General features: G+C 40.1%; 2 protein-coding genes across 3 annotated transcripts in view; both read left to right on the plus strand.

Moving 5' to 3' along the window:
- The first annotated feature begins 3,887 nt into the window (after positions 1-3,887).
- On the plus strand, positions 3,888-9,307 carry LOC103478856 (uncharacterized). 2 transcript variants are annotated; one of them, XM_008432938.3, is made up of 7 exons: positions 3,888-4,060; positions 4,981-5,183; positions 5,266-5,358; positions 5,698-5,793; positions 6,235-6,345; positions 6,419-6,548; positions 6,632-9,307. In XM_008432938.3, the coding sequence occupies exons 2-7, from the start codon at positions 5,034-5,036 to the stop codon at positions 8,506-8,508; spliced, it is 2,457 nt and encodes an 818-aa protein (XP_008431160.1). In that variant the 5' UTR covers positions 3,888-4,060; positions 4,981-5,033; the 3' UTR covers positions 8,509-9,307. The 2 variants fall into 2 exon arrangements, with proteins under 2 accessions (XP_008431160.1, XP_008431158.1); XM_008432936.3 differs by having other exon boundaries at positions 3,889-4,154.
- Positions 9,308-12,380: 3,073 nt separating this feature from the next.
- col6a1 (collagen, type VI, alpha 1) overlaps positions 12,381-25,145 on the plus strand; it is a 34,657-nt gene continuing 21,892 nt past the window's right edge. Inside the window, exons 1-18 of the mRNA XM_081598858.1 lie at positions 12,381-12,689; positions 13,708-13,837; positions 15,195-15,395; positions 15,480-15,639; positions 19,324-19,437; positions 19,522-19,542; positions 19,985-20,005; positions 20,095-20,139; positions 20,221-20,274; positions 20,378-20,422; positions 22,354-22,380; positions 22,464-22,490; positions 22,587-22,631; positions 22,724-22,777; positions 24,061-24,123; positions 24,208-24,270; positions 24,352-24,405; positions 25,104-25,139. Of these exons, the coding sequence (XP_081454984.1) occupies positions 12,605-12,689; positions 13,708-13,837; positions 15,195-15,395; positions 15,480-15,639; positions 19,324-19,437; positions 19,522-19,542; positions 19,985-20,005; positions 20,095-20,139; positions 20,221-20,274; positions 20,378-20,422; positions 22,354-22,380; positions 22,464-22,490; positions 22,587-22,631; positions 22,724-22,777; positions 24,061-24,123; positions 24,208-24,270; positions 24,352-24,405; positions 25,104-25,139 (1,245 nt within the window). The 5' untranslated portion in view covers positions 12,381-12,604. The remainder of the gene's footprint in view (positions 12,690-13,707; positions 13,838-15,194; positions 15,396-15,479; positions 15,640-19,323; positions 19,438-19,521; positions 19,543-19,984; positions 20,006-20,094; positions 20,140-20,220; positions 20,275-20,377; positions 20,423-22,353; positions 22,381-22,463; positions 22,491-22,586; positions 22,632-22,723; positions 22,778-24,060; positions 24,124-24,207; positions 24,271-24,351; positions 24,406-25,103; positions 25,140-25,145) is intronic.

Consider the following 25,145-nt stretch of genomic DNA (forward strand, 5'->3'; position numbering starts at 1 on the left):
TCTGCGGCCTGTGAGTAAATGTTGCAGGAGAAGCTGGTTAGGTGACCTCGTCACCTAACCTAACCTCGTCTCCTTTTTCTCTCTTTAGGACTTCATCCGGCAATTAAAAAGAAATAATACATTTAAGTTTTTAGGGCTCTCAGGTTTTTAGTTAAAATAAAAAAAGGAAAATTTCAACAAGGTTGCCAATTTGGATTTAGCCCTGAAGAGATTTCCTCTCTCTGGTTGTCAGGGTGGTCAAATCCAACTCTGACCAGCTGGGATAGGAGGATAATCTGTATGTTAAAAAAAAATAAAAAAATCACTTGTTTTAATTACACACTCACATACACACACAAACACAGAGACTGTCTTTTTCTCCCATCCTCTCTCTCACTCACACACACTTCAACATACAGTCTCCGTGTGCAATCGTATGCATAAACAAATCTATCACATGTACTCTTTGCAAGCCATCCTCATGATTACGCAAAATTTAATTCGGATTCGTGCATAAACTGACCGAAAGTGCCTTGGTAATTGATCAGATTTTTTTTTTTTTTAAGCGTTTGTACATGTGGAGGAGATTAAAGCTTTGTCGGTATGGAAATAATTTTTTTTTTTAAAAAGATTAGAAAGGCACTATGTCTAATTACAAAATGTAACAGCATGGAGTGAAACAGCAATGTCGCTGTAATGAGTTTGCAAATCAACCGTGCACATTCTGAGCAGGCCAATGTGAATGACTTTCAGCGAACTGCTACTCATGCTGCTTAATTTGGAATGCCATGTGCGACATTGTTGAGTGGATAGGTTGGGAGTATTATTTTTTTTTATTATTAGGAATCATTTGAGTGTGAACCTTAATAATAGCGAGTCTCTGTTTGTCTCTCATAAACCAAAAAGTGAGGAAATTAGAGTTTGGGTTCGTTATTTCTTTTGTTGTAACATTGTTTCCTGACAGTATGAATGAAACCTCTGGAAAGTCCGTGTGCTAACCTGTTTAATCCTGTAAGAAAAATCAATTTTTGGCTTGAGCAGCAGTGAGGAAGACACTACCCCACAGCATCACACTGCCTCCACCAAAAGAATCGACGTTGACAGAGAGGATGACATCGATAGAGAAGATTGAACAGGTTTTTTATGGGAGCAATTCTTCTAACCAGAGGCTATGTTTGCTTTTCTGGTAACCCTTCAAAATGGTCAGTACTTTTGTAACAATATAGATGTGGGTAGAGTACCCAAAAATTGTACTCAAGTAAAAGTAGTATTACGTTAACATATTTTTACTCAAATAAAAGTAAAAAAGTAGCCATCCAAGAAATCACTTTAAAAAGTATTTGGTAAAAAGTCTCCTGAAGCACTAAGTAACTGATCAAAATATTATCCATCCATTTTCTTTTGTCCCCTAATGGGGTTGGGAGGGTTGCTGGTGCCTATCTCCAGCTAATGTTCCGGGCTTCTGTTTTTGGACTGTGGGAGGAAACCGGAGTACCCAGAGAAAACCCATGCATGCACAGGGAGAACATGCAAACTCCATGCAGAAAGACCGAGGTCGGGAATCGAACCCAGAACCTTCTTGCGGCAAGGCAACAGCTCTACCAACTGCGCCACTGTGCAGCCCATCAAATCATATAATATCTAACAATTACATCATCAGATAACCAAAATATAGTTATTTGCAAATTTTGGTATTTTAAGGGCCAAAATGAAAAATAATTTACATAAATAACATAATTACAAAATAACAAAATCAGGGATTTTTTTTTTTTTTTTTTCAAAATCACTTTCTTTCAAAATAAAACTTATGAAACTTTCACAAAAACTGCAGGTGTGTGTCTGGTGAATTTTGGTTCAAACATGTTTGCTTTTTATTCAGTGAAGTTACTCACAGTGGATAGAGTATCTAGGAATTTTTCTCAAGTAAGAGTAGCAATACTTCAAAATAGTAGTACTGACAAAACATTACTCAAGTAATGGAGTAAATGTCGCTAGCTATTACCCAATTGTGCGATCAAATATTTATCATACAAATCTTTATGTATAGTTTGTAGAGTCTGAGGCTTAGTTTTTGGTTATAGGTTTGCAATATGTTCATAAAATACCATGAATATCACTTGTATATTTTCCACCAGTAAATGACCTTCCTCAAAATAGTCAGTTTATGCCTTCTGGTCTTTTCCAGATTGAGAGAATTTTTTTTTTTATATATATATATATATATATATATATATATATTTTTTTTTTTTTTTTTTTTTTTACTTTAATCAGGTAATTTACTCTCAATTGCAGAACAAATTTCAGTGTATAAAAAAAGGGTTAACACATAAATCAGATAATAGATGAAGTTAGGAGGATGAACCCATAAAAACCTGAGAATTTAATGACGAAGAAAAACCCCCAGAAAAAATAAGATTTACTTAGTCATGGTGGCTAACAGTGCCCAGATGGCCTGATGATGCACTATCTAATTACTTCTCCTACGAATCCTCTGTTAAGGATAAGTGCTCTCTGAGCCATAGCTTTTTCAGTTCCTACACTGCCACCACGTGGACACTCTACAGACTGCAGCCACAGATCAGTCTGAAAAACAGACATTTTTACAGGCTTCCTGCGCAAGCTGGAAACTACAGAAGGCAGAATTCAAGTGTGAACGAGAACAGACATACATCTTCATCTAAAAGTCTAATTTATCCATCTGCCCGTTTCAATAAATGACCTTAGTTTGTGGCTCACAAGTTCAAACTGTATAAATACAAGTCCCTGCAAATTGTAGCCAATACAAGAAGACAACAAAATTGTAAAATGCAGGTCTTTGTGGGGTTTTCCCAAAGGGAAAAGTTTCAATACCGGTGTGTTCACATTCACAAGGGTCAAAGGTTTCACTGTTAGTGTGGGGAAAAGCTTTAAAAAGATGCACACACAGAGTGGCATCTTAGCATTCAGAGTGTAACTGAGATCCCCTCAGAAGATTCATCCTCTTGAACTGTCCAACCAGTGCAAGCAGTGTGTCAAATTATTCAACTCAGCTACAACTGAACGCTCCTGAGCTGCATCACAGGCAACAGAAAACACAGGTTGGTGCGTACTGCGGCAAAGCCTTCAAGAACAAATGCAACAAACCTCCACACGTTCTCTCACCTTTGTGTAGTCACAAAGGCGAGAGAACGGCTTCAGTGTACTGTGGAAATGTTTCTCTGTTTCAGCCAATTTGAACGTACACATAAGAACTAAAAGTTGTAGTTCTGGCATTAATCTTTGCCAGCTTTTATGGATTTCTCAGGCCAGAGAAAGGTCATGCAAGCTGTTCACATTTTACAGCAGCACATTTTAAAGTATAATGCCAGTTAACACCCTTTGAAGAAGGAATAAGAATTAAAACATAAAAACAGGGAGAAAAAAAAGCAACAAAAACATATGAATCAAGTCCTCAAGTGAACTCTGATGTCACCAGGTTCATGTGCATGTACAGCTTGTTATCTGCAGGGTACATTTTAGCTTGATTCGATAACATTTCAAGCAAAGCAAATAGAAAAACTGATCACGACATGTTTTGTGGGTGAGAAACTATACATAATGTGTATTTTAAAATATCTGTTTGTTACAAATTACTTGCTCACGCTACTGAAATTTGTGTTTAAAATTGAATTTTAAGCACTGAATATGTTAAATAAAAACCCTTGGCATATATTGTGGATTCATTAACATGTAAATCCTAAACTAAGTATGCCACAGTCCTCCAACATAACAAAATGTACCTTGAAATTATTAACATTTTTTTCTAGAAGATTGTACTCTGATCATATTTTCTAAAATGCATATACAATACTATTTAAAAAATGACAATTTTCATTTATATCAATTCCAAACATTTAGCATACATGAATAAAACATTTCATCCTATGTCGCTCGGTGTTCTCTTTCGGTTGTCCCGGAAAGCTGTGTCTATCATTTTGACCGTGAAAGTGTTCTCAGCCGGACTGTCCTATAACGCAAAACAAGCGCCACTCCGCCAGCCAACGCTCTCTTTGATGAACTGCGTGTTTCAGGAAGAAGTTGGCGCCTGACGCTGCGTAATCGGGTAGCTAGCACGCTAACCGCAACTATGATAGATAATCTCGTGTGTTGATTTTTCTCTTTGGTGTAACGAAATAAATACAAAATGAATGATATGGGTATGTACAACCTTTTGCAATTTAGCAATATTAGCTGCTTTTGTCTCCGTTGTGTATAGCTGAGTTAGCTAAATCGCAGGATGAGGCGAGGTTTAGCAGGCCTCGACTAATCTCTGGAACAAAAATTGTTTTGCTCTATGATCCGGTTTGGCTAGAGCGCTCGCGGCCTTGAAGCTATCATGTTAGCATTAGCTAATGCGTCATTCTGGGCACAAACCACCACACTGCTTAACAGACTTGAATGTTTTTTTTTCTCGCTTATGAAACTCTGCACAACTTTAGTACTTCAGCGACCCTTTGAAATCATTTGTTAATTTCAGTGGCTTTGACAAACGTTTTATGAACCAGTTAGCGGTGTGCAAATCGCACTTGAAACAGCTGGGAAACAGATATGCAATTATAGAACCTACAAAGCCAGAGTTTAAACTGTGCAATGTTGTCGATGCAAAATCGGAGTGTTTATTGCCTTTGAAAGTTTGCATTAAATTAGAGAGGAGGCTGGAAACTGCACGGAAACCTAAGAGTAAAGTCACTATTCTAGAAAAGCTTAAATTTGGGTTAAGCGATAGGAAAAAACCCCAGTGTTGATTCACACTTTAACCTTCAGTCAGCACATGTGACCATCTGACCTCCTCCAAACACCCATCTTTTTTTTTCTTTTTTTTTTTTTAAGCTGTGGCATGAGTTGCTATCTCTGTTGAATTAGGTGAAAGTTTCCAAGCAGACGCCCAAACCCATTTCAGGATTAAAAGATGCAACTTAGTGAACTATACATCTTAGTTCTGCTTTTAAGTTTGTTTATATGAATCTACTTTTCTCCTTGAAGAATTTAGTGTTCCCCTGTCCTCTCTGGCGCTCCTGGTCCCACCGCTCCGTCTGATGTCAGCAGTGATGTGGGAAGTTGTCCGGCAGCGAAACATAAAACACTATGGCAAACTGGAGGAATTTGTTTCCATGGTTACGGATGCGGTCCCTGAACTTATGAGCAAACGAGAAGGGAGACTGTTGTCCTTGGGGCTTAGAGCAAGGGTAAGTAAAATGTTAGGCTGCACCTTGCAATGTATATCAAAGAATACCCCAACAGGCATCTGACGAACTGCATTTACTTTAGACAACTCTTGAGCTGCTGCGTTCTGAACATCCTGAAGATCTCAAGGCAGTAGAGACTCATCTTAACCGAATCCGATCCTCTTGCTTGGAAGAGGTAAGGAATGCCCATAAATTTCTTCTTATTAGTTGACCTGTCTATTGGTTTTTGCACATCTGGTAACTTATATTTAGCTTTAAGGTATAATGCTTTCCTCTTAGTATTTCAGTCATGCAGAGGTTGTCTTGATGTACTTTTTATTATTATAATGAAGATTGTTGACCATTTTCTTACAAAACAACCGTAGAATAATTTGGCAAAATAGAAAAAAATTGATTTTAGTCGAAACACATGTGACAACGGATATCAGATGTTAAGGTTATGTATCGGACCAACACACATATGTTGAACATTACTAGTTTCTATAGATGATCTATGATCTGTTTTGTCCTGCAGACGAATGATCCTGTAATTGAAGCACCAGAAGCCAACTTCATGAAGCTTGTCCAAGGCCTTATTGAAGACACTGATGGCAGGGAACATTTTCTCAAGGTAAACGTACAGTGATTTGTGTGTTGGAATAAAATTGTTACAAGATTTGAAACATTTGAAATGAGTATGAAACACTCACAGGACATTTCTTTCCCCTTTTTGCCATATTACAACCAATATATTAGACTAACATTCTTTGTACCCCTGGGAAATTTTGATTTAAATGTATTTTCATTCAGGGTGACAGCAAGACCTCTGCAAAACATTGAATTATAGGGTTTTAATCCATATGCCTGACTTACTTTTCAGATTTATACTTTTTTTTTCCAACTACATATCCTTGCTTTCATTGGCTGTGCAGTGATGAGCTACTTTGCGTTAGTCCATCACGTTATGTCCCTATGGCACATGTTAAAGTTTGTAGCCGTGTAACAAATGTTTAAAAGTTAAAGCAGTATTAGCGCATTAATATGGGAATGTCCTTAATTTTCTTTGGAACAGAATGTGTTTCCTGTGGAATATGGCCCAGACTTTGACACAGCACTGGAGACTCTTGTTTGTGAGTTCTTCACAAGACTAGAGGAGCTTCTTCCAATACCAGATTTTAAACAGGTAAAAGATTGTCTTTAGAAGTTGACAAAGCAAATAAATAAATGCACCATAAACTTATAATTTCTATTTGCAGACTGCGACTTGGATCAGTGCCGCCCCTGCTGTCATAGAAGAATACATGCAGTGTGTTTCAAATGGAGATGACCTTAAATTTCTACTCCAGAGCAAACAGTGCCATGGAAAGTTGGCAAAGACCAGTGTTGGTGAGGCTTCATGTTTTCTATATATAAGGTGTTATGAATGTCATCAGCGCATAGTAAATTAAACGTTTTTATTAATTTTTCAGCTCCTTTTCAGTCAGAAGATCTCCTGATTCCGTCACTGTCTCTCCCTCCATCTCTGGAGGTGGCCATTGCTTCCCACCCAAGTGCTTGTGATGACGAAAACACAGACGTCCAACAGATTGTCATGTTCGACGAAGAACTTTCCACAAACCCTTCCACTTCCACAGACTTTTCTGAATCGCCTAAAAGGGCTGATGGCGCTTCATCTCCTCGCCGGAGGCATCAGACAGGAGTCCACAAATGTCCTCAGTGTGACAAATGCTTCAAGCATCACTCTGTCCTCATCGAGCACCAGAGGCTCCACAGCGGCCTGCAGCCGTACAACTGCTCCGAGTGCGGGAGGGCGTTCCGAACAGCCACGTTGCTGGCTGGTCACCGGCTGCGGAAGTGTAAAAACGCGGCGTACCTTTGCATTAAATGCGGCAACAGCTTTCCCACTTCCCTGGAAAAGTTCCGACACCACTGCCCAAAACGAAGGCGCAACCACGACTGTGTGCAATGCGGGAAGAGCTTTCCAAAGTCTAGCGGCCTGAAAGAACACCTTCTGACTCACGTACAAAACCGACTTTTCAAGTGCAGCCACTGCGGCGCCGGCTTCTCAGGAATCGGCGACCTGAAATATCACCAGCAGGTGGATCACGATAAACCTTATCACTGCAAACAGTGTGGAAAGAGCTTTATCTCGTCCAAGTCTTTAACCAAGCACCAGCAGCGGCATGAAGAAGGTGGTGACATGGAAACGGTCAAATTAATGGGCGGAGGTAAACATAGCAAAATTGTCCCTGGTCACCGGACTTCGTCTATGTCTCTTTCCTACAGGAAGCTGTCTGTTAAAGCCATCTACGGCGGGGGAAGGGTCACCCATAATTGCCCGCTGTGTGGGCGGAGCTTTAAGTACCGCTTCGAGTTTCTGGAACATCAGCGGTTTCACACGGCAGTGAAGCCTTACAAGTGCTCCCAGTGCGGGAAAGCCTTCCGGACTGAAGCGCATCTGTCTGGCCACCGGAAGAGGAAGTGTAAAAACGCTGCCCACATCTGCACCAAATGCGGCTGTCAATTCAGATCCCTGCACGAACGCGTCCGACACCAGTGCGTGCAGCTGTTGACCAAATACGAGTGCTCCCATTGCGGCAAGACCTTCAAGATGGCCCACCTCCTCAGGAACCATCAGATGAGCGAGCACCAGCTCCCCTACAGCCCCAACCACCGCTTTAGGTGCCGGTACTGCGACGAAACCTTTCCCGGCATCAGTGAGCTCAAGTACCACCAGAGGGTGGACCATGAGAAACCCTACCAGTGCCAGGAATGCGGCAAGTGCTTCCTGTCCGAGAAGTGCCTGGCCAATCACGAGCTGCGGCACAACGACGACAGGCCAGAGAGCTGCCTGGTGTGCGGCCGCGGCTTTAGGAACCGCTACGACCTGAAGCAGCACATGCGCACGCACACGGGAGAGCGACCCTACCAGTGCACCCACTGCTCCCAGTGCTTCTCCACGGCGGGGGGTCTGCGCAGTCACACCAGGGTCCACACAGGAGAGAAGCCACATGTGTGCCCCGACTGCGGGAAGGCCTTCTCCCAGATGGGGGCGATGCGCACGCACAGACTCACTCATACCGGTGAGAGGCCTTTCAAGTGCAGCATTTGTGGCAAGGGCTTCACGATGGCTCACAAGGTGACGGTCCACATGCGGGTGCACACGGGGGAGCGGCCGTACGTATGCTCGCAGTGTGGCAAAGCGTTTTCGGATGGCAGCGTATTGAAACAGCACATGCTGAACCACTCGGGAGTCAGACCGTACCACTGCCAGATCTGCCCCAAGACCTACACGTGTCTGAACCACCTGAGGAGGCACCTGAAGAGTCACTCAAGCATGAACTGAGGCCGGTGTGAAGGCCAACAATGCTGAACTTGACATTACATTTCTGCACTTGTTGGAAAAAACGGTACGCATGTTTGTGACTAACTGAGCCAGCAATACAAATGAAAGATTGAGACTTTATGGTTTTTGAGATTGAAGTACAAATGTCAATTTTGTCTTTGTTGCCTTGTAAATGTAAGCACAGACTATTGCAACCAGCACAAACAACTGTCTTCACACCTTATAAGCTTTGTTTTCTTTTGTCCCTACATATTCCTGAGCTCTGCCAGAACTAAGGAGGGGAGGGGATACTTTTCTAAACTACTTCAGTCTGATTTGTAAAGAGAAACCTGATCTGTATTATCACAATTCTTATTTGTAACTATAGGAGTCCCAGTAACTCCAAATGTAGGTTTTCAGACGAGCATGAGGCTGTACGATGACCCGTGTAGCTAGGTAACCAGCCAGCAGAGTGATAGTTTTGCATGCATCCAATGAGTCGTCATCTGTCGTGATACTGCCTGATTATTTCATAGACATTGCAGTGTGTGGACCATCCAGCCACCATACTTTGGCTGATGTATATGTGTGTAATATTGGCAGGAGTGTTTTTTTTGTTTTGTTATTTTTCCTTTTGAGGAAAGGGCTTATGAGATAGATGAAAGTTGTCAATTTGTAGTTATGTTAGATCATTAATACTGAGGGCATAATGTAAAAATGCTAGATTTCTTTTGACAACTATGCTTTATCTGTTTGCTGTGGAGCTTTTTGTATTTCTTTGGTTGTTTTTGACTTCCATATTAAATTAGTTTAATTGTTTTATGCTTGTTTTTTCTTTTTTTTCTGCTCTACTTTCAAGAAAAGATAAAAGCTTGAGAATCACTGTATCCTTGCTTGATACAACTCATTCCAGAGGAAGTGTTGTTTACAACTTCAAAACTGAATGTGTTTTATTACATAATAGACCAACATATAGTAATGGATTCTTTTATTTTTTATAGTTTTACCAACAAAAATGAGTCAAAAAACTTTTGCTGTAGTACAACTGGTAGTCTGGTCGGGTATAACTGCAAAGTTTGCACATCTGGAGATGCAAATTCTTTTGCAACGTAGCTCAAACTCTAAGATTGGAAAGTTTTTGTCTTTTCACATATTTTAAACGTTGACTAGACCATTCTAATACATCAATATACTTTGGTCTAAGGCATTTTAGGGTTGCATCTCATAAACTGACCAAATTGCCTCTGCTATGCAAGCACATTCCCATAGCATCATGCTGCCACCACCAGATGTTTTTTTTTCCCGTGACATTCGTCACTACGTATGGTGCTTTTTATCCTGCAACTTCTTAAATCCAAACGGTCTTTTTTTTTTTTTTTACTTTCAGAAGAGCTAAATAAACCTTGTTTGGAGCCACTAATGTTCTGACTTTTTGAAAAAGGAAAACATAATTTTTGATATCTTCTGATAAACGAGAAAAGAGTTCAGGGGTGTAAATACTTTTGCAAGGCACTGTATGAGTGTTACTTACTGAATGCCATCAATAGATGGCAGTATGTTGCCAAAAAGCATTTGGTTGACCTATGTCCTCTAAGTATACTTTCCTGCACAATAAAATAACTGTAATGAGATATTTTTTTTCTTTTGTGTAAATTATTCTGGCCAATTTCCTGTGATTAATGTCTGTTTTTTTGTTGGTTTTTTTTTACCTGCAGTTTCCAACTCTGTGCTAGTAGGTGTTAATAATAACCTTTCATGTTTTGCAGTTTAGTTTCTCTGTGCAGGCTTGTGCTTAGTTTCATCTGTAATCACTCCTGGAGGGCAACATTTTGAGTCACTTCCCTTTGGCAGTACCAATCTCCACGGGATTCACAGGGAAGTGCATCTGCAGACGATGAATGTGGCGGTGTGCGCTAAGTACTGCAAGATGTTTATATGTGCAGACTGGAGACACTGGATGCCCCAAACTGCATGCCTTTTCCCTGACGTAGAAGCGTTGCAAATCCAGTCAGAAGATGAGGGTCCACCAAAGAGGTTAGGAACACTTTTACAAGATATTGGCTTCTTTTGCATTTGTGGTATGTTTAAATTTAGAGATCATTTGTTGTGGATTAGTTTAAAGACGGGAAATGCAAAAATGGGAAGTATTCCTACAAGCAACTGCTGAAAACGGGGAAAAGGAAACAAACTGGCTCAGAGGCTTTGTGCATTCCTTTGGATTTTTATGGAATAACGGTCTCATGATGAAAGCCTTTATTGAGACATTTCATAATGCATGTGTTACTGCATATAAAGAGACCCACAGCTGCTAGAAATCCTGCAGATTTACTACGAGAGCCTGCAAAGAGGGATGGATCGTTACCAGATGTCCCCGTTTTCTCCCACCCCTCTTCCCTCTTTCCTTTCAGTGATCTCAGTGGAAAATCTGATTCCAAGCCAGACTTTTTCCTACAGTCCCACACTGAGGAGCACAAACATACGCACATATGGCAACAGCAATCATTCAGCATCCAAAGCCCTCCCCTCATCTTCAACCCTCCACAAGTTAACACGCCCACGCCTTTTCCTTTTCCCCCCTCCGCACATATATCCCAATTACTTTTTTTCCCCCCAAACTAATTTCCAAGATCAACACTTCCAGAGCACTAGATGGCGCTGTGTCTCTTTCTGATCACTTGTTCAACGTAGTAAGAATTCCACTCCACACCCCTGTTAGGCTTACTGTTATGTTCAGGTCAAGCCTGGACACCAAAGTGAAGCAGGGGGGGTCTACACCCACTCCATCTTCCACAAGAGACCAGAGCGTTTCAGCAGAATGAGAAGACAAAATGACTCCTTGATGCTTTTCAGCTGTTTCTCATTAAGCCTGATAGATCCTGTTCCAGTGAGCATCTCTTTTTTTTCCAGCTTTGTAGTTGGTTTTCGGCATAAGCCGTCCCTGTAAAGACATACCTGTCATGTAAAAGTGGAATGAAACCCAAATTTCAGACGGACGAATTAAATTCTCTAAGTACGTTAAGGCTTTTAAACACTTTTTATATATACTTAGCTTCTGTGTTGACACAGCTCCCTGAAATCTTGCATCACTCTTTTGTTTATTTTATGGCCTGGCTACCAATCCCAGTGAACTCCCATGCCGTCCAGTGTCTTTTGTTCACTAACATTAAAAACTCTGCTGCAATACATTTAGTTTTCTCACATATGTTGTTTTTCAAGGAATCTGATCAAAAACCTGACGAAAACAATAATAAAAAAGAAATGTTCTCAGAATAACTCTTAGCAATTACTTCATGTCAGAGGTCTCTGTGGAAATTTGTTTGTTGGAGGATTTATATTTGTAATTAGCAAAACTGGTCCTATAATAACATCAAATTGGATGATAAATTGTCCCACTAATTATTGCAATAAACGATAATATTGTTATTTTTGAAACCATTTTCAAGTAATTCGTAAGATATAATGATGATGGCATAGTAATCCAAGTTCGCCCTCTTTAATTAAAGAACAGTAGACTTTAGTTGTTTAAAGGACACAAAACAGTACATAAACAAAAATAAACACACACAAAACCTTAAACAAAATGATTTGTGAAGTCTCTGTAAACAAAATTGCCCTTCAAAAATTAATAATCAAAATTTTAATTGTCGAGCTAATTTGAACTGATCGTGCGATTAATTGATTAATTGCTTAAAATCTCTGTTATGTGGCTCTACAAGTGACAAAATGTGCATAAAGGACGATTTTACAGAAAAATCTGCCTGGCAGATTTAAGGAAGTTTGCTCATTTCTGAGGAAAGTGCAAACTTTTTCTCCCCCTGCGCGCTCTGGCGCATCCACACCCAGCCATCCTTCTCATGGAAAGCCTGGGAACTCCTCCTCCGTCTCCTCCCTCAGTCACACCGTGCGCTCCTCTGGTCCTCCTCTGCGCGCTCTGGCTCTTCGCCCCGGACAAACTGCGGCGGGGGGAGCGCTCGGTCTCCGAAAAAAGTTGGCCTAATTCTGCGCAAAAGGAATCCGAATCCCGGGTCGGGAAGGTTCGGCGTTTGGTCGCTTTGTGGGGACGTACCGGAGAGTCGTATGATCGGGTTTTCGGGTTGATTTTGTTTTCAGCTTAATCATGGAGACGCTCAGATGTCTCCTCGCGCTGCTGTGCGCTCTCCTGGCTGGAGCGCAAATTCAGATCCAAAAGCCCACCTTTGCGGGTAAGTCTGCTTGAAATCTGTTGCTCTGAACTCAAAATGTCCTACTTGGTGTTTTAGACTTTCTGCTGCATGTGAAGTTTAGCTCACTGTTATCCCGCTTGCTGCAAGGTTAGATCTGCTAACGGCGTTTTAAGATGCAGCCTTTAAAATGATCTGCAGAGTAGCAAAAGCATCCGAGTGATTTTTCTGAGCGGGTCCATAAGAGTTTAGATCACGTGTCAAACTGAAGGCCCGGGGGCCAAATCCAGCCCGCCATATGCTGTCAGTTGTGGGCTTATATATTATCTTACCAATGAAATCAAAGCAGTTTTTATCAGTATGCTGCCACATTGCATAAATGTGAAAAGATTATTCACATTCTGATTAATTTTAATATCATTTCAACAGGGGCAGTTTTATCAACATGTTTTGCCAAAACCGTCCCTTTGAGGACATTTGTGGTCTCGATATGGCCAAAGTTGGAACTGCAGCTTTTCAGCCCTGCTCTAGATGTTTGATACCAGAGTGACACCTGCTAAGAAAAACAATGCTGAAAAATCTGCTTCAGATTGTGATGTAACCTTTCTACACTGCTCAAAAAAATAAAGGGAATACTTAAACAACACAATATAACTCCAAGTAAATCAAACTTCTGTTAAATCAAACTGTCCACTTAGGAAGCAACACTGATTGACAACGGGGACCCTCGTCGGGTCAATCAGTGATGCTTCCTAAGTGGACAGAAGTTTGATTACTTGGAGTTATATTGTGTTGTTTAAGTGTTCCCTTTATTTTTTTGAGCAGTATAAATATCACAAAATAGCTCAATGAAAGCCAAAGGGATGCTATGCTACAGGCTTTTGGCCTTGCAGGCTTTCTGTGCTTCAGGTCATGTCTGGCCTCAGCAAACAGCACAGAGAGAATGAATTACTGTTTTATTCCGTCTTCTTGTTGCTGGGGAGCTAAACGTTAACAATTTTTTTCTTCTTTTTTTTCCCCTCGTTTCATTGGATGATATTTGTTTTGCCCTGTGAAACAGACTGTCCCGTTGACCTTTTCTTCGTGCTGGACACATCTGAGAGCGTCGCCCTCAGACAGAAGCCTCCCAACTTTTATATCGACCAGATCAAAGAATTCACCAAACGCTTCGTAGATGAACTCAAGGAAATGTAAGATAAACACACACACACACATACACACACACACGCACAACACACACACAATGGGAACATAAGCAATACAGAAAACCAAAATGTCACCATGGAAACAAAGTGAAAATATGGCGAAATCCTTTGATCTTTGTATTGGGCCTGATTAAAGGCCAACATTTGGCCACGCCCACCACTGATGAGAGGAACTCTGGGCTCTATATGGTTGCAGTGTTCCTGCTCCTAATTTTATAATAGCTTTGCAGCTTTATTCTAATTTATTTGGCTGTTTTAAGGCATCACATTATCTGTTACATAAAGGTTAAATAAATTGTAAGCATCATGAAAGATGGATGGGGCAGCGGCTACCTCTGGCCACCAGTAGTCTGACACTCAAATGTTCTTAAGTTATAAATCTTGGTGTATTTATTGCTCTTATAGTGCACTCTTTACTGTTTTTGATGCCCGGCATACCACATCCCCTTCGTATATGATGACAGCATCTTTATCACGCTTTTAGATTTCTTTCTATATTAACTGCATGTTTCATCTGTAAATAGTTTATATTCAGTCAAACAGTCGACATAATCTCATCTGAGGTTTGTACTTGTTTGTTCTTTGGGTTATTGTATGTAGATTTCATATTTAATTATTCAAACTCATGTTTATTGTTATCAATTTTTTTAACACATTTTCTCTTTGTTCCTATGTAAATACAGTTTCAAACTGGGCAAATCATGTTGTTTGCTCTGCTTGCATTCATTTCTGTTATGCCCAGCTATAACAAAAAGCACTTTCCTTATTAGACTAATACCCAAGCTAATCTAATCTAATCTACAGTGATATTCAATGAATTAAAATGTCATTCAGAAGTTTGCTTTTTACAGTAACTTAAAAGATCATTTTAGTCTCACAAACAGGCCTCATTGGAACAAATTCTAATTTATAGAAGATCACTGTGATATAATCTAATCTAATCTACAATCATATTCAATAAATTACAACTTTATGGAATAAATAATTTATTTAAGTAATTTTTAAGATTCATTTAATCTGAAAAACAAGCCTCATTGGAACACGTTATAATTTACAGAATTGCACTCTAATCTAACCCAGAGTAATCTAGTTTTATCTAATCTAATGTAATCTGATCTGATCTAATCTATAGTCATATTCAAGAAATTACAACAACAAATTGATCGTTTATTTCAGTGACTTAAAAGATATACTTAATCTGAAAAACAAGCCTCATTGGAACACAAATCCTAATTCGCAGAATAGCACTCTAATCTAATCTAATCTAATTTAATATAATCTGACACATGTATGTCCCCTCTCTGCACCCAGTTTCACCTCAGTCTCCCCCTCTGTCCCCCAGGCGCCACCAATGTGACCGCGTCCTGATGTGGAACTCAGGAGCTCTGCACTACAGCGACGAAGTCATCCTCGTGCGAGAGCTGAGCGACATGCGCACCGATCGCCAGGCCCTGAAGAACGACATCGATGGCATCACCTACATCGGCAAGGGCACCTTCACCGACTGCGCCATCAAGAGGGGCCTGGCGGAGCTGCTCGTCGGGTAGCGGAGACACGACACGCACGCCTGCGCTGGAGAAGATGACGCTTCTGGTCGTATCTGAGCGTGTGCTTTGCACTGTTGCAGGGGCTCCCACTACCATGAGAACAAGTACATCGTGGTCGTGACGGACGGCCATCCCATCACCGGGTACAAAGAGCCATGCGGAGGCGTGCAGGAGGCCGCAAACGAAGCCCGGCAGCATGGAGTCAAAGTGTTCGCCGTAGCCATCTCACCTGACCAGGAGGTACGAAACACTCACACGCAGCCAGAGTCAGTTCTACATGAAACAGTCCTTAAACCACCATACTTTATCTCAACATCTAATTGAAATACACAGCTGAACATTTCATGTTTTAAGGTAGTTAGAATACTCAAAATGTTATGAATTTCTGCTTCTGTCTTCAGACGTTCAAATACACCAAGTTTCAGTTTCAGTTTTGTTCATATACAAGCGGGGAATTAGTTTGCAACAAAATACAAAAAGCATAAAACATCCACCAAAGACATTGCATTCATTCTGTTAAAACGCTTCATAGAAGAAATAAATCACGCCGAAGTGCATTAAATGCGTGCAAGTATTTGTACTCTGTTGCAATTTCGACTTCCAAGTCGTGAATGACTGTTCAGTTGGGATTTCCAAAAGTCGATGGACATATCTTTGGTTTTAGATGCATTAATTGACAAGAACAAGTCCTGACACTAAGTTGTGAAGTCCTACAGTGCCATGCTCAGTTTGAGACTCATTGGGACAGATTATTATGCCTTAAGTAGGTTAGGAAAGACCAGAGGATGATGCCATGGATGTGTAAGCCTCTGATAGGTTAATTCACAACATTTGAGTTAAATGAAGGAACTTCTTGGCAGGTATTTTAAGGCATGTGTGACATCATAGGGTAAAACAAATAGCCAAGAAACCAGGAAGTGTGATGTGTGTCTCCTCAGATCAGGTCTAATAACATGGAAAAATTCAGCAATCATGCAGTTCAGAAAGGAAGTGGATTTTGGATCCCAATGTTGTAAATGCGTTTTTGTGTTCAATGTGTGTATCAGCGCCAGAACAAAAACAAAAAAACAAAAAAAAGTATATCACGTAAAAGCTTCTGATTTATTTTACCATTAGAGGAATTTTTTGAAGCTTGTGTTAACATTTAAAACTATGCTTTGTGAACTTTCAGACAGTTTTATTTTATATTTATTAAGTTTATAATTAAAACCAGATACAATTATGACTTACTTAGTTCATGTTTATGCATTTTGGAGAGAGAGACTCAGTTTGTGCAAATACTGTGGAAAAATAGCCAAAAACGTAAAGCAATACTAGACGTGGTATGGCTGTTTCAAAGCAGTTTTCCTCCCAACATTGAGGTTGATTTAGTGTTTTTGTGTTGCATGCATCCTGGAACAACGTGGTGGAACCTTCTTGATAACCTGTTACTAGCTATGATCAGTATAGATAAATTAATGATTTTTTTCTATTTTGTTTTTGTTTGTTTATGGAATGAGTATAAAAGAAATTAAAAAGTACTTTTGCCAGTTAGCAATTTGCAAAGCATATTTAACAAAATGATTCAAATAATTACAGAGATAAATAAAGATTTTACTCTTGATTATTTTTTCTACAGATAGAATTTACATGTTTCTGGTACATTAAAGAACTAAAGTAGACACAATGTGGGAAACCTCTGCTTCTTGGGGCCATGTGAACTTTGTGAGGCCAGTATGCATATTAATGATAGGACTGTTTCCCGACTCATAAACATTTCCTCAACAAGGAGAGCGGTGTTTTGTTTATCTGTCTGCAACTCTACTTACATTGTGAACTGACTTATGTGGTGAACCAAAAACATATTCCACTAAATCTTATTTATCCATTACAAAGACAAAATGAAGATAAGAGTGAAGTAAAGATCTGAGAGGTCAGGAAGGTTGATAATACAGCAGATCTTTAATGTATTGTAAAGTTGAGCTGTTCAGTTATTTATAAACTAAGAAGTTTATTCTCTGAGCTACTGAGAGCCAGTCTAAGGACTTTAGAACTTGTGTGATGTCCTCTGTCTTCCTGGTTTTAGTGAGAATGCTTTCTGGATCAGTTATAGCCGTCTGCTTGTTGTTTTAGGCAGACTTGTGAGGACACTGTTCCAGTAATGAATGTGGCTAAATGTAAACGCATCAATTAGTGTCTCTAGATCTTGATGAGACATTAGTCCTTTAATCCTAGAGATGTTCTTCAGGTGACAAAAGGCCGACTTTGTAACTGTCTTTATGTGGCTCTGAAGGCTCAGGTCTGAGTCCATCACCACACTCGGATTTTGGGCGTGATTGGCAGTTCCTAGTTGTAATAACTAAAGCTGTGTGCTGACTCTAGATCGTTCCTCTGATGGTCCAAAAGAATAACTTCACAGTTCTGTTTCTGTTCAGCTGGAGAAAGTTATTTCACATCCATACATAAAACTCGGTGATTATAATGTAGCTGTGCATCATCTGCATAACTATGCTAACTAATCTTATAATTTGAGCTAGCGGGAGCATGTAGATAGTAAATAAGAGGAGCCCCAGTGTTGAACCTTGGGGTACCCACGTATGTGAGTTCTGCCAGCTCTGATAAAACGTTACATATTGAAATGAAAAAATTCTTGTAAGATTCACGCTAATTGAGTATTGGACCAGAGAGTCCTATCCAACTCTCCATTCGTTTCAGTAGTATGTCGTGGTCAACAGACGCACTGCTGCACTGAGGTCCAACAGAACCAACACTGTGGTTCTTCCACAGTCCGCATTTATGTTGATGTCACTGAACACTTTAACGAGGGCAGTCTCAGTACCGTGGTGAGCCCGGAAACCAGACTGAAAGACGTCAGAGCGGTTGGTCTTTGTTAGAAAGTTGTTTAATTGTTGAATGGAAGACTGAAGGTCGGCCTGTAATTCTGCAGTAGTGATCAGCCCAGATATTTCTTTTTTTTTTTTTTATTCAGTGGTTTGATAACTGTTGTTTTTAAAACCTGGGGAGAAATACCTCATAAGATGGAAGAGTTTTCTGTCCGAAACAAATCTGACGCAACGACGGGCAGAACTTTCTTAAGGAAAACCGTAGGAATGATAGCAAGACAACAGGAGGAGCTGAAATGATTTATAATTTCTTTTAGTTGTTCTGTTGTTTGCTTTAGTCAGCAGAATTGCGTCATTTTCTCCAGATTGATCTTGATGGGGCATGACATTGGTAATGGGGCTTGATATTGATGTAATGACAGATAGTACAATTTTCAGAATGTTCCTCAGTGAAAAAGTTAGCAAATTTATTCCAGATTCTGGTAGAGTGGCGTTAAAGAGATGTTGTTAAGTGAACGATTAGCACACATTTTTCTAACTATTTCTTTCTTTTTCTTCATCACAATGTTCCCATGATTTTTTGTGAGCTTTAGAAACTAACCCGCTAAAAATATTCACCCATTGTGGACCTTGAAGGCAGAGAAACTGCATCCAGCAGGTTCAATGTATTGCTAACAAGTAGAATTTGCATGTATGTCACTCAAATTATAATATCCCTCCAAATATTGAATATAGGCAGTCGATACATATGATAGTACACACATTTGTCGATGTGTTGGAAAGCTATAATATGCATTATCTACTCCATTTCCCCTAATGCAATGAGGTTTGATTTATTTGTATTGTGTACGTATGCCATGTGGATCCTTCTCTGAGGGCTACTTCAAATCCAAATCTTACTGGTGCAAACAAAGTATATTAATGAAATTTTTTATCTAGTTTCTACAAATTTGATTCCGTCTTCAAACTTTCTTCCTGCTGTGTAAACATTTCTACATAGAAGCTAACATCTCATTACAGTTACTCTATAATCACAGGTACAGTTAAAGCAGCTCGTTTAGATGTAAAAGTAAATAAATGTCTATCTTTTTGGTCTCACCAGGACACCAGACTGTCCCTCATCGCCACAGACCAGACCTACAGGCAGAACTTCACTGCTGCGGATGAAACCAGATCAACGAAGATGAAAACTATCCGAACCATCATCGACATGATTGTATGCTTTCTTTTTCATTACTTCCTACCTTAATAAGTTGAATTTGCATTCAACTAATCAATTTCTATTTCTTTTTCTTTACAGACAAACGAGACAAAGGATGTGGTATGTTTCTCTGATGACATCTTGGTGGTAGAAATTTGCTTAATGTTTAGTATTGCTAAACATTCGTGTCTATAGTCTTAGATTGTAGTAGTCTAAAACCAGGCAGCCACTAAACACGACTAGCTCCTGAGGTTCATCCTTTAGCGTGCTAGCTTAAATCTGCCTGATACATTCTGCAGCCAGCGAAGTAAAGTAGTACATTTAAGGATTGTGGTGATTCTTGTCAGTGCCTGGACCCTGTCAGGCCGGACAGGAAGCAGGGAATGGTTGCTAAGGAAGTGTGTATAAAGCCGAAATGACTTAGAAAGGCTAATTAAGATGGCTGCGATAACGACTGTTTTGGCTTCTTTTCTCCTTCCCTTAAAGTGACGGTTACATTGTAGACATCCAATGTTGTTTACCAGCCTCTTCCTGTTTTCACATTTCTCTTCTCTTTCTGCAGTGCTGCTCCTTTGACTGCAATGTAAGTATCATGCTTTAGTCTCTCCCCAGTGTGAACTCTTATCTTTGTCCTGTGTTGTATTCAGCGAGTGTCTTTGTTGATAACTGCAGGCTGGTGGCGGGCCAAAAGGACCAGATGGGGACACTGGCGCCAAGGTGGGTCGTCTATCATTAGAACGGAAACCAGTGGAAGGAATAGAACGTGAAAACTCACAATTGCTTTTTCTCCTTATTCAGGGAGAGATGGGGCGACCGGGAATGCCAGGAGAAAAAGGAGATTTCGGCGCTGTGGTAAGTCGCTAACATCCCTGCCAGATGAGGGAGATGTCAGCACATTTTCTTGAATCTGTTTGGCCCCATCAGATGAGGTCATTTGTGTATTTCTTTGTCACAGGGAAACATTGGTGATCCTGGTCCAGTTGGTTACAGTGGGATGAAGGTAAAGTTCATGAAGGAGCTCTAAGCCCGACATAAACACTTTTAGCCTTATATCATCAGCCTAAGAAACTCTTATTTTATCACCATTTCTTCCATTTCTTTTTTTTTTACATAGTTTCTGAATCTATATGAATGACTTGTTGGTAAATTTGGCTAATTCTGTTGTATGAAACTAGATGAAAGTAAAAAGTCAATGTTTACCTTCAGACACTTGTAAACAGCTAAAGATTGATGTGTTTTCATGGAATTGTGCAAACAAGGAACAGCAATCAACACAAGCCATGAAAAAGTCATTAAAACCGTTGCAGACAGCATCAGACAGGCTAGCTAGGCTAACAGCTAGCATTAGCACTGAGTCAAGTTACAGCTAAGTACAACCTACAGTTTGCATTAAAACATTTGTCTGTTGACAGTTACTGTAATCATTTTCGGTTTTAACTTCCTGTGACATCAGAATGTCAACAGTGATCGTTTTACTTGGCTCAAATCAGTTTATGTATGAAGGTAACATCTGCTTGCTACATGGAAATTTAAGCTGGTCAACTTCATTTCAGTTCAATAACGTCCCAGTATAAATCAGTTCACAATAGTCAGATTCACTGTAATTACAAACATTTAACATTAGGGGTGTAAAAGTGCATCCAGCTCTTTATACCGCATGACACTGGGTCCAAAAGACAGAGACGAGACAAGATTTTGGTAATATATGTGGAAAAAATAATTATCCGCTTATTTTAAAAACAGACTCAAGGTTTTGCAAATGAAACATTTGAGTTAAGTAATATGTAGAGTATTGCAGTCCAGGTTTGATATATCGCAGTTTTTATGGCTGTCTAATTCAAAGGTGGCTGTGCTCCCAAAAAGAATTGAAAATGCTCCCGTCTGTGTTCGCCAGTATTGGAAAGAAGAGTATGGAGTCTTTGTCTTGACTACAATTATCCACTTTAAGTTTGATCAGTGTGTTCCAAGTGTTATAGATTTTAAACCAGATATGATCCAACGCAGCCCAGACTCATTAAAAAAACTGTAAAATTTAACTTAACCACTAGAAAGCCTTGGGACCAACCCTAATATTGTTAAGCTAAAAGCTGAAGTTCTGGGATAATTTATGTCCCAGCATGCGACCCAAAATCACACCGCAGTTTTTGTGATCGTTTAAGCTAAAGGTGGCCGTGCTCCCAAAAAGAATTGAAAATGCTCCATTCTGTACTATAAAAGAAAATGTGTTTTGTTGTGGCTAAAGTAAAAGTCAGATAAATATGACCATTTATAAGCTTAGGAACTATTCTGCCTTGAAACAAAATGACATCTGACCTTCATTCTGTCTTAAAGAAAACTTTGTAGTTAAATTCTGAAATTAATCTGACGGTTAAAAAGTTGGTTGGTGAAAAAAAAAAAAAAAAGAAGAAGTTTACTCAAACCAAAAAGCTGCAGCTAATGGGAAAATTGAGTTAATGAGCCTTAGAAATCTTTGATTCTGTCCCATAATATTTTTGCAGGAAAGCTGCAGTTTGTATTGCAGCGCCTGCTCAGCAGGAGCCACATCCTTTCAAACTTAGATAAACTGTAGAACTTAAAGCACCATGCAACCAAACTCATATCTGTAGCCCGTAATAACAGATGCTAACAGTAACTGGACAGCACTTCATAGGAAAAGATTTGCTTTGATGATGTGGTGTTTTAATATGTAGCACCATAAACTCTCCAAATCAAGCACTTCATTTCTAGTGCAGGACAATAACATCTGAATCCGGTTTTATTACAAAGAAATGTGGTCCGGATCTGTTTTATTTGATGACTACATATTTAATTACTACATTTTGAAAAAAGCTAATGGCTCTGGCTCTAGTTTAATTAGTTACACGATGTTTATGCCAATACTTGGAGATGATGTTATGGTGGCAACACTGATATGTGTTTTTGTGCTTGTAGGGAGACCGCGGTCCAAAAGGAGAGAAGGTACTGTCACATATGACGACTCTCATCGTTTTACGACATCCTGAGCATGCTCAGTTCTGATTCATAGTGTTTTTTTTCTGCAGGGTGAAAGGGGCCACAAAGGCTTCAAGGTAAGCTCATCCTGATGGTCTTACCTTTGACCTGACGATGTTTTCTAGCTGTAAACCTTCTGATTTCCGTTTCTTCCGTCTGTTCTTCCTTTTCAGGGCGACAAAGGCCAAAGAGGCCTGGATGGAATCGATGGGCGGAAGGTAGGAGCGGGCACAAGCCGCCGCAGCTCGTCCTTTTCCTGTTTCTTTGATGATTGCGTTCCAGCACGTGTTTCTGTTTTCATTCTCATCAGGGTGAAGCTGGTTTCCCCGGCCTCCCCGGCTGTAAAGGTGCTCCCGGATCAGATGTGAGTTTAACAACTTTACCCCAGAGTAATCTTGTTGCCATGGTTTTGACTTGTTCTCTCATCGCATTCGAGTCGCATGTACCAGATGGTGTGGATTGTAGCCAATAGGGAAGAAGCAGGATTTTCCTTATACTGTCGGCAGCCTTTGGGTGTTGTTGGCCAACGAAGGTTTTGAAATCTCTGAAATCAAGATAAGCTCAAAATAGTTGTGATTGTGGTTAATAATTAGGAATTGGAGGATAAATGAGATATGAAAAGTATGTTGTGCGTTTGTATTCGGGTTATTTTACTCTAGAAGCCCAAAATATAATTCAGTGGAACGAAATACCTCCAGAAATGACCTAATTATTAAGTACAGTCCACCAAAAGAGTAATATGATCTCAGTATAAATCCAGCTGTTCCCCAAAGGACTCAGGTGTTTTTTTAGGAGCACAGCAGATAAACAGGACTGAAGTTTAACCTTTAACCTTACATGGTAAGGTTTTTGGGGTGACAATAAAGGGGTTAAAGCAGGGCTAGGTCATAAAACAACAACTAACCTTTGAGTCTCTCCTTGAGCTCTGTTTAATTTTTCGTCTGAACATGGAGAGAATATAACATTGGCTTTTACACTAATTGCACCAACTGAACAAATTTTTTTTTTTTTTTTTTACATGTTTGACCAAGCTTGTGAAATTTAAGTTTGCTGTACTGGTTCAGAGTTATAAAATTATTTTATAGTTCAACACATTTATGTTTGAGTTTAAAGAAAAAGAAAGAAAAGAAACGTTTTAAGTCAATTTGACTCTGTTTTTCTGTATTAGATCAGTATCGGTCGATACTACGCCTCCGATATCTCTATCGGTAATGGAAAAAGTGGATCAGTGCGTCCCTGATATCAGTATTAAATTAAGCTGGAAACCTTCATCAGACCTCATTCTAAGAGATTTGAAGGACTGCAAGTCCACAAATACATAAACACACCCAGACAAACCGCTTCCGGATCCGCCCGAATCCCCTGCTGCTCCTTTGTCTGCTGGTTAGCTACTAGCCACAGTTTCATGTTCAGGAATGTCCCTTGCGTCTGTCTCCCATACGGTCGACACGCGCGGAGGCCCACGCCCCTTTGATCACGGCTCTGTTTACATTTTCAGCTGTCAGACTGAGTAAATGAAGCCATACGGTCTCGCTGTAAACAAACTCGCACATGAGCTTATATGATCATCCAAGTGCAGCGGACCTGACCTCGTTTTGGCTCTTCCTGCCGCTTGCTGAAACCGTCTCTGTGCTGTTGCGTCTCCAGGGTCAGCAGGGAGAGCATGGACCGAAGGGGGACCCTGGCTCTTACGGAAGAAAGGGGGGAAAAGTGAGATCTGGTTATTTCTCAATGATAAATGTCCCAGATTACTTTTAGGTTGTCACTTTTAAGACTCTCGGGTTCCTCTTTTAGGGAGATCCAGGAAGAAACGGCGAACCGGGACGACCCGGAAACTACGGATCTCAGGGACGTCCGGTGAGTCCAGAGAAACGCTGGAGCGTGACTAAACACCGAGCTGCCGCTGTCAAACTTATTCAAACGTATTCTCTGTGACAGGGCGAGCCGGGCGGCGCCGGACCTCCTGGAGACAAAGGAGAGCGCGGTGACGACGTAGGTGACATCACTTCCTCCTAGGGCTACAATAACTTTGGGTTTTTCCATTATAGTTTAGCAAAACTAGCTAGTGTCGTTGTGACTTTTCATTCAGTTAGCTTTATTGAGTTTTTATTTCTTATCAGTTAAATTGTTTAGTTTTACTTTAGCTTTTTTTTAGTTACAGTAGCCAGTTTAGTTCTCTTCATAATTGGTTAATTTTTAGGTGGAGTATTGCATTCTGATCATTTATAGGTCGATCAACAGAAGATACAATTTTCAAAAAATGTATTCAACTGTTGAACAACCAACAGACTCTGGTGTTTTCTCCCAACTTTTACCATAGCCATTTTGTGGGCTAGCGTAGCATAGCACAGTCTACAAAATGGTGTGGTCTATGCTACTAGCGTAGCTAATGTCGTAATTTGCCGACAGCTGACGTAAACTGCTTGTGTGAGAGGGCAAGGGGAAGAATAGATTCATATCTATAATTTCAGTTTATTTTAGTTAGTTTTATAAACACAGTCCCAGTTAGTTATAGTTTTTCCACATTAACTGTTGTTTTTATTTATTTCAGTTAATGAGATTTTTTTTTCTCAATTCCAGTATTGGTTATTTCATTAGTTAGCTACAATAGCCTTACTTCCTCCCACCCACTAACGCAGCCTTCAAGTCCTTTAAATTCAGTTAATTTCCTATATTTCTGTGTTTTTCAGGGACCACCCGGACCGGACGGCGCTGATGGAGAAGGCGTTAGT

This window comes from Poecilia reticulata, chromosome 17 (assembly GCF_904066995.2).
Source record: "Poecilia reticulata chromosome 17, P_reticulata-male-v2, whole genome shotgun sequence".
NCBI classification, from domain to species: Eukaryota; Metazoa; Chordata; class Actinopteri; order Cyprinodontiformes; family Poeciliidae; genus Poecilia; species Poecilia reticulata.

Excerpts from the sequence above, each read along its gene's own strand:
- LOC103478856 (XM_008432936.3), top strand. Across the intron at positions 5,359-5,697 it reads GATCCTCTTGCTTGGAAGAG|ACGAATGATCCTGTAATTGA; the intron begins GTAAGGAATGCC and ends TTTGTCCTGCAG. Across the intron at positions 6,549-6,631 it reads GTTGGCAAAGACCAGTGTTG|CTCCTTTTCAGTCAGAAGAT; the intron begins GTGAGGCTTCAT and ends TTAATTTTTCAG.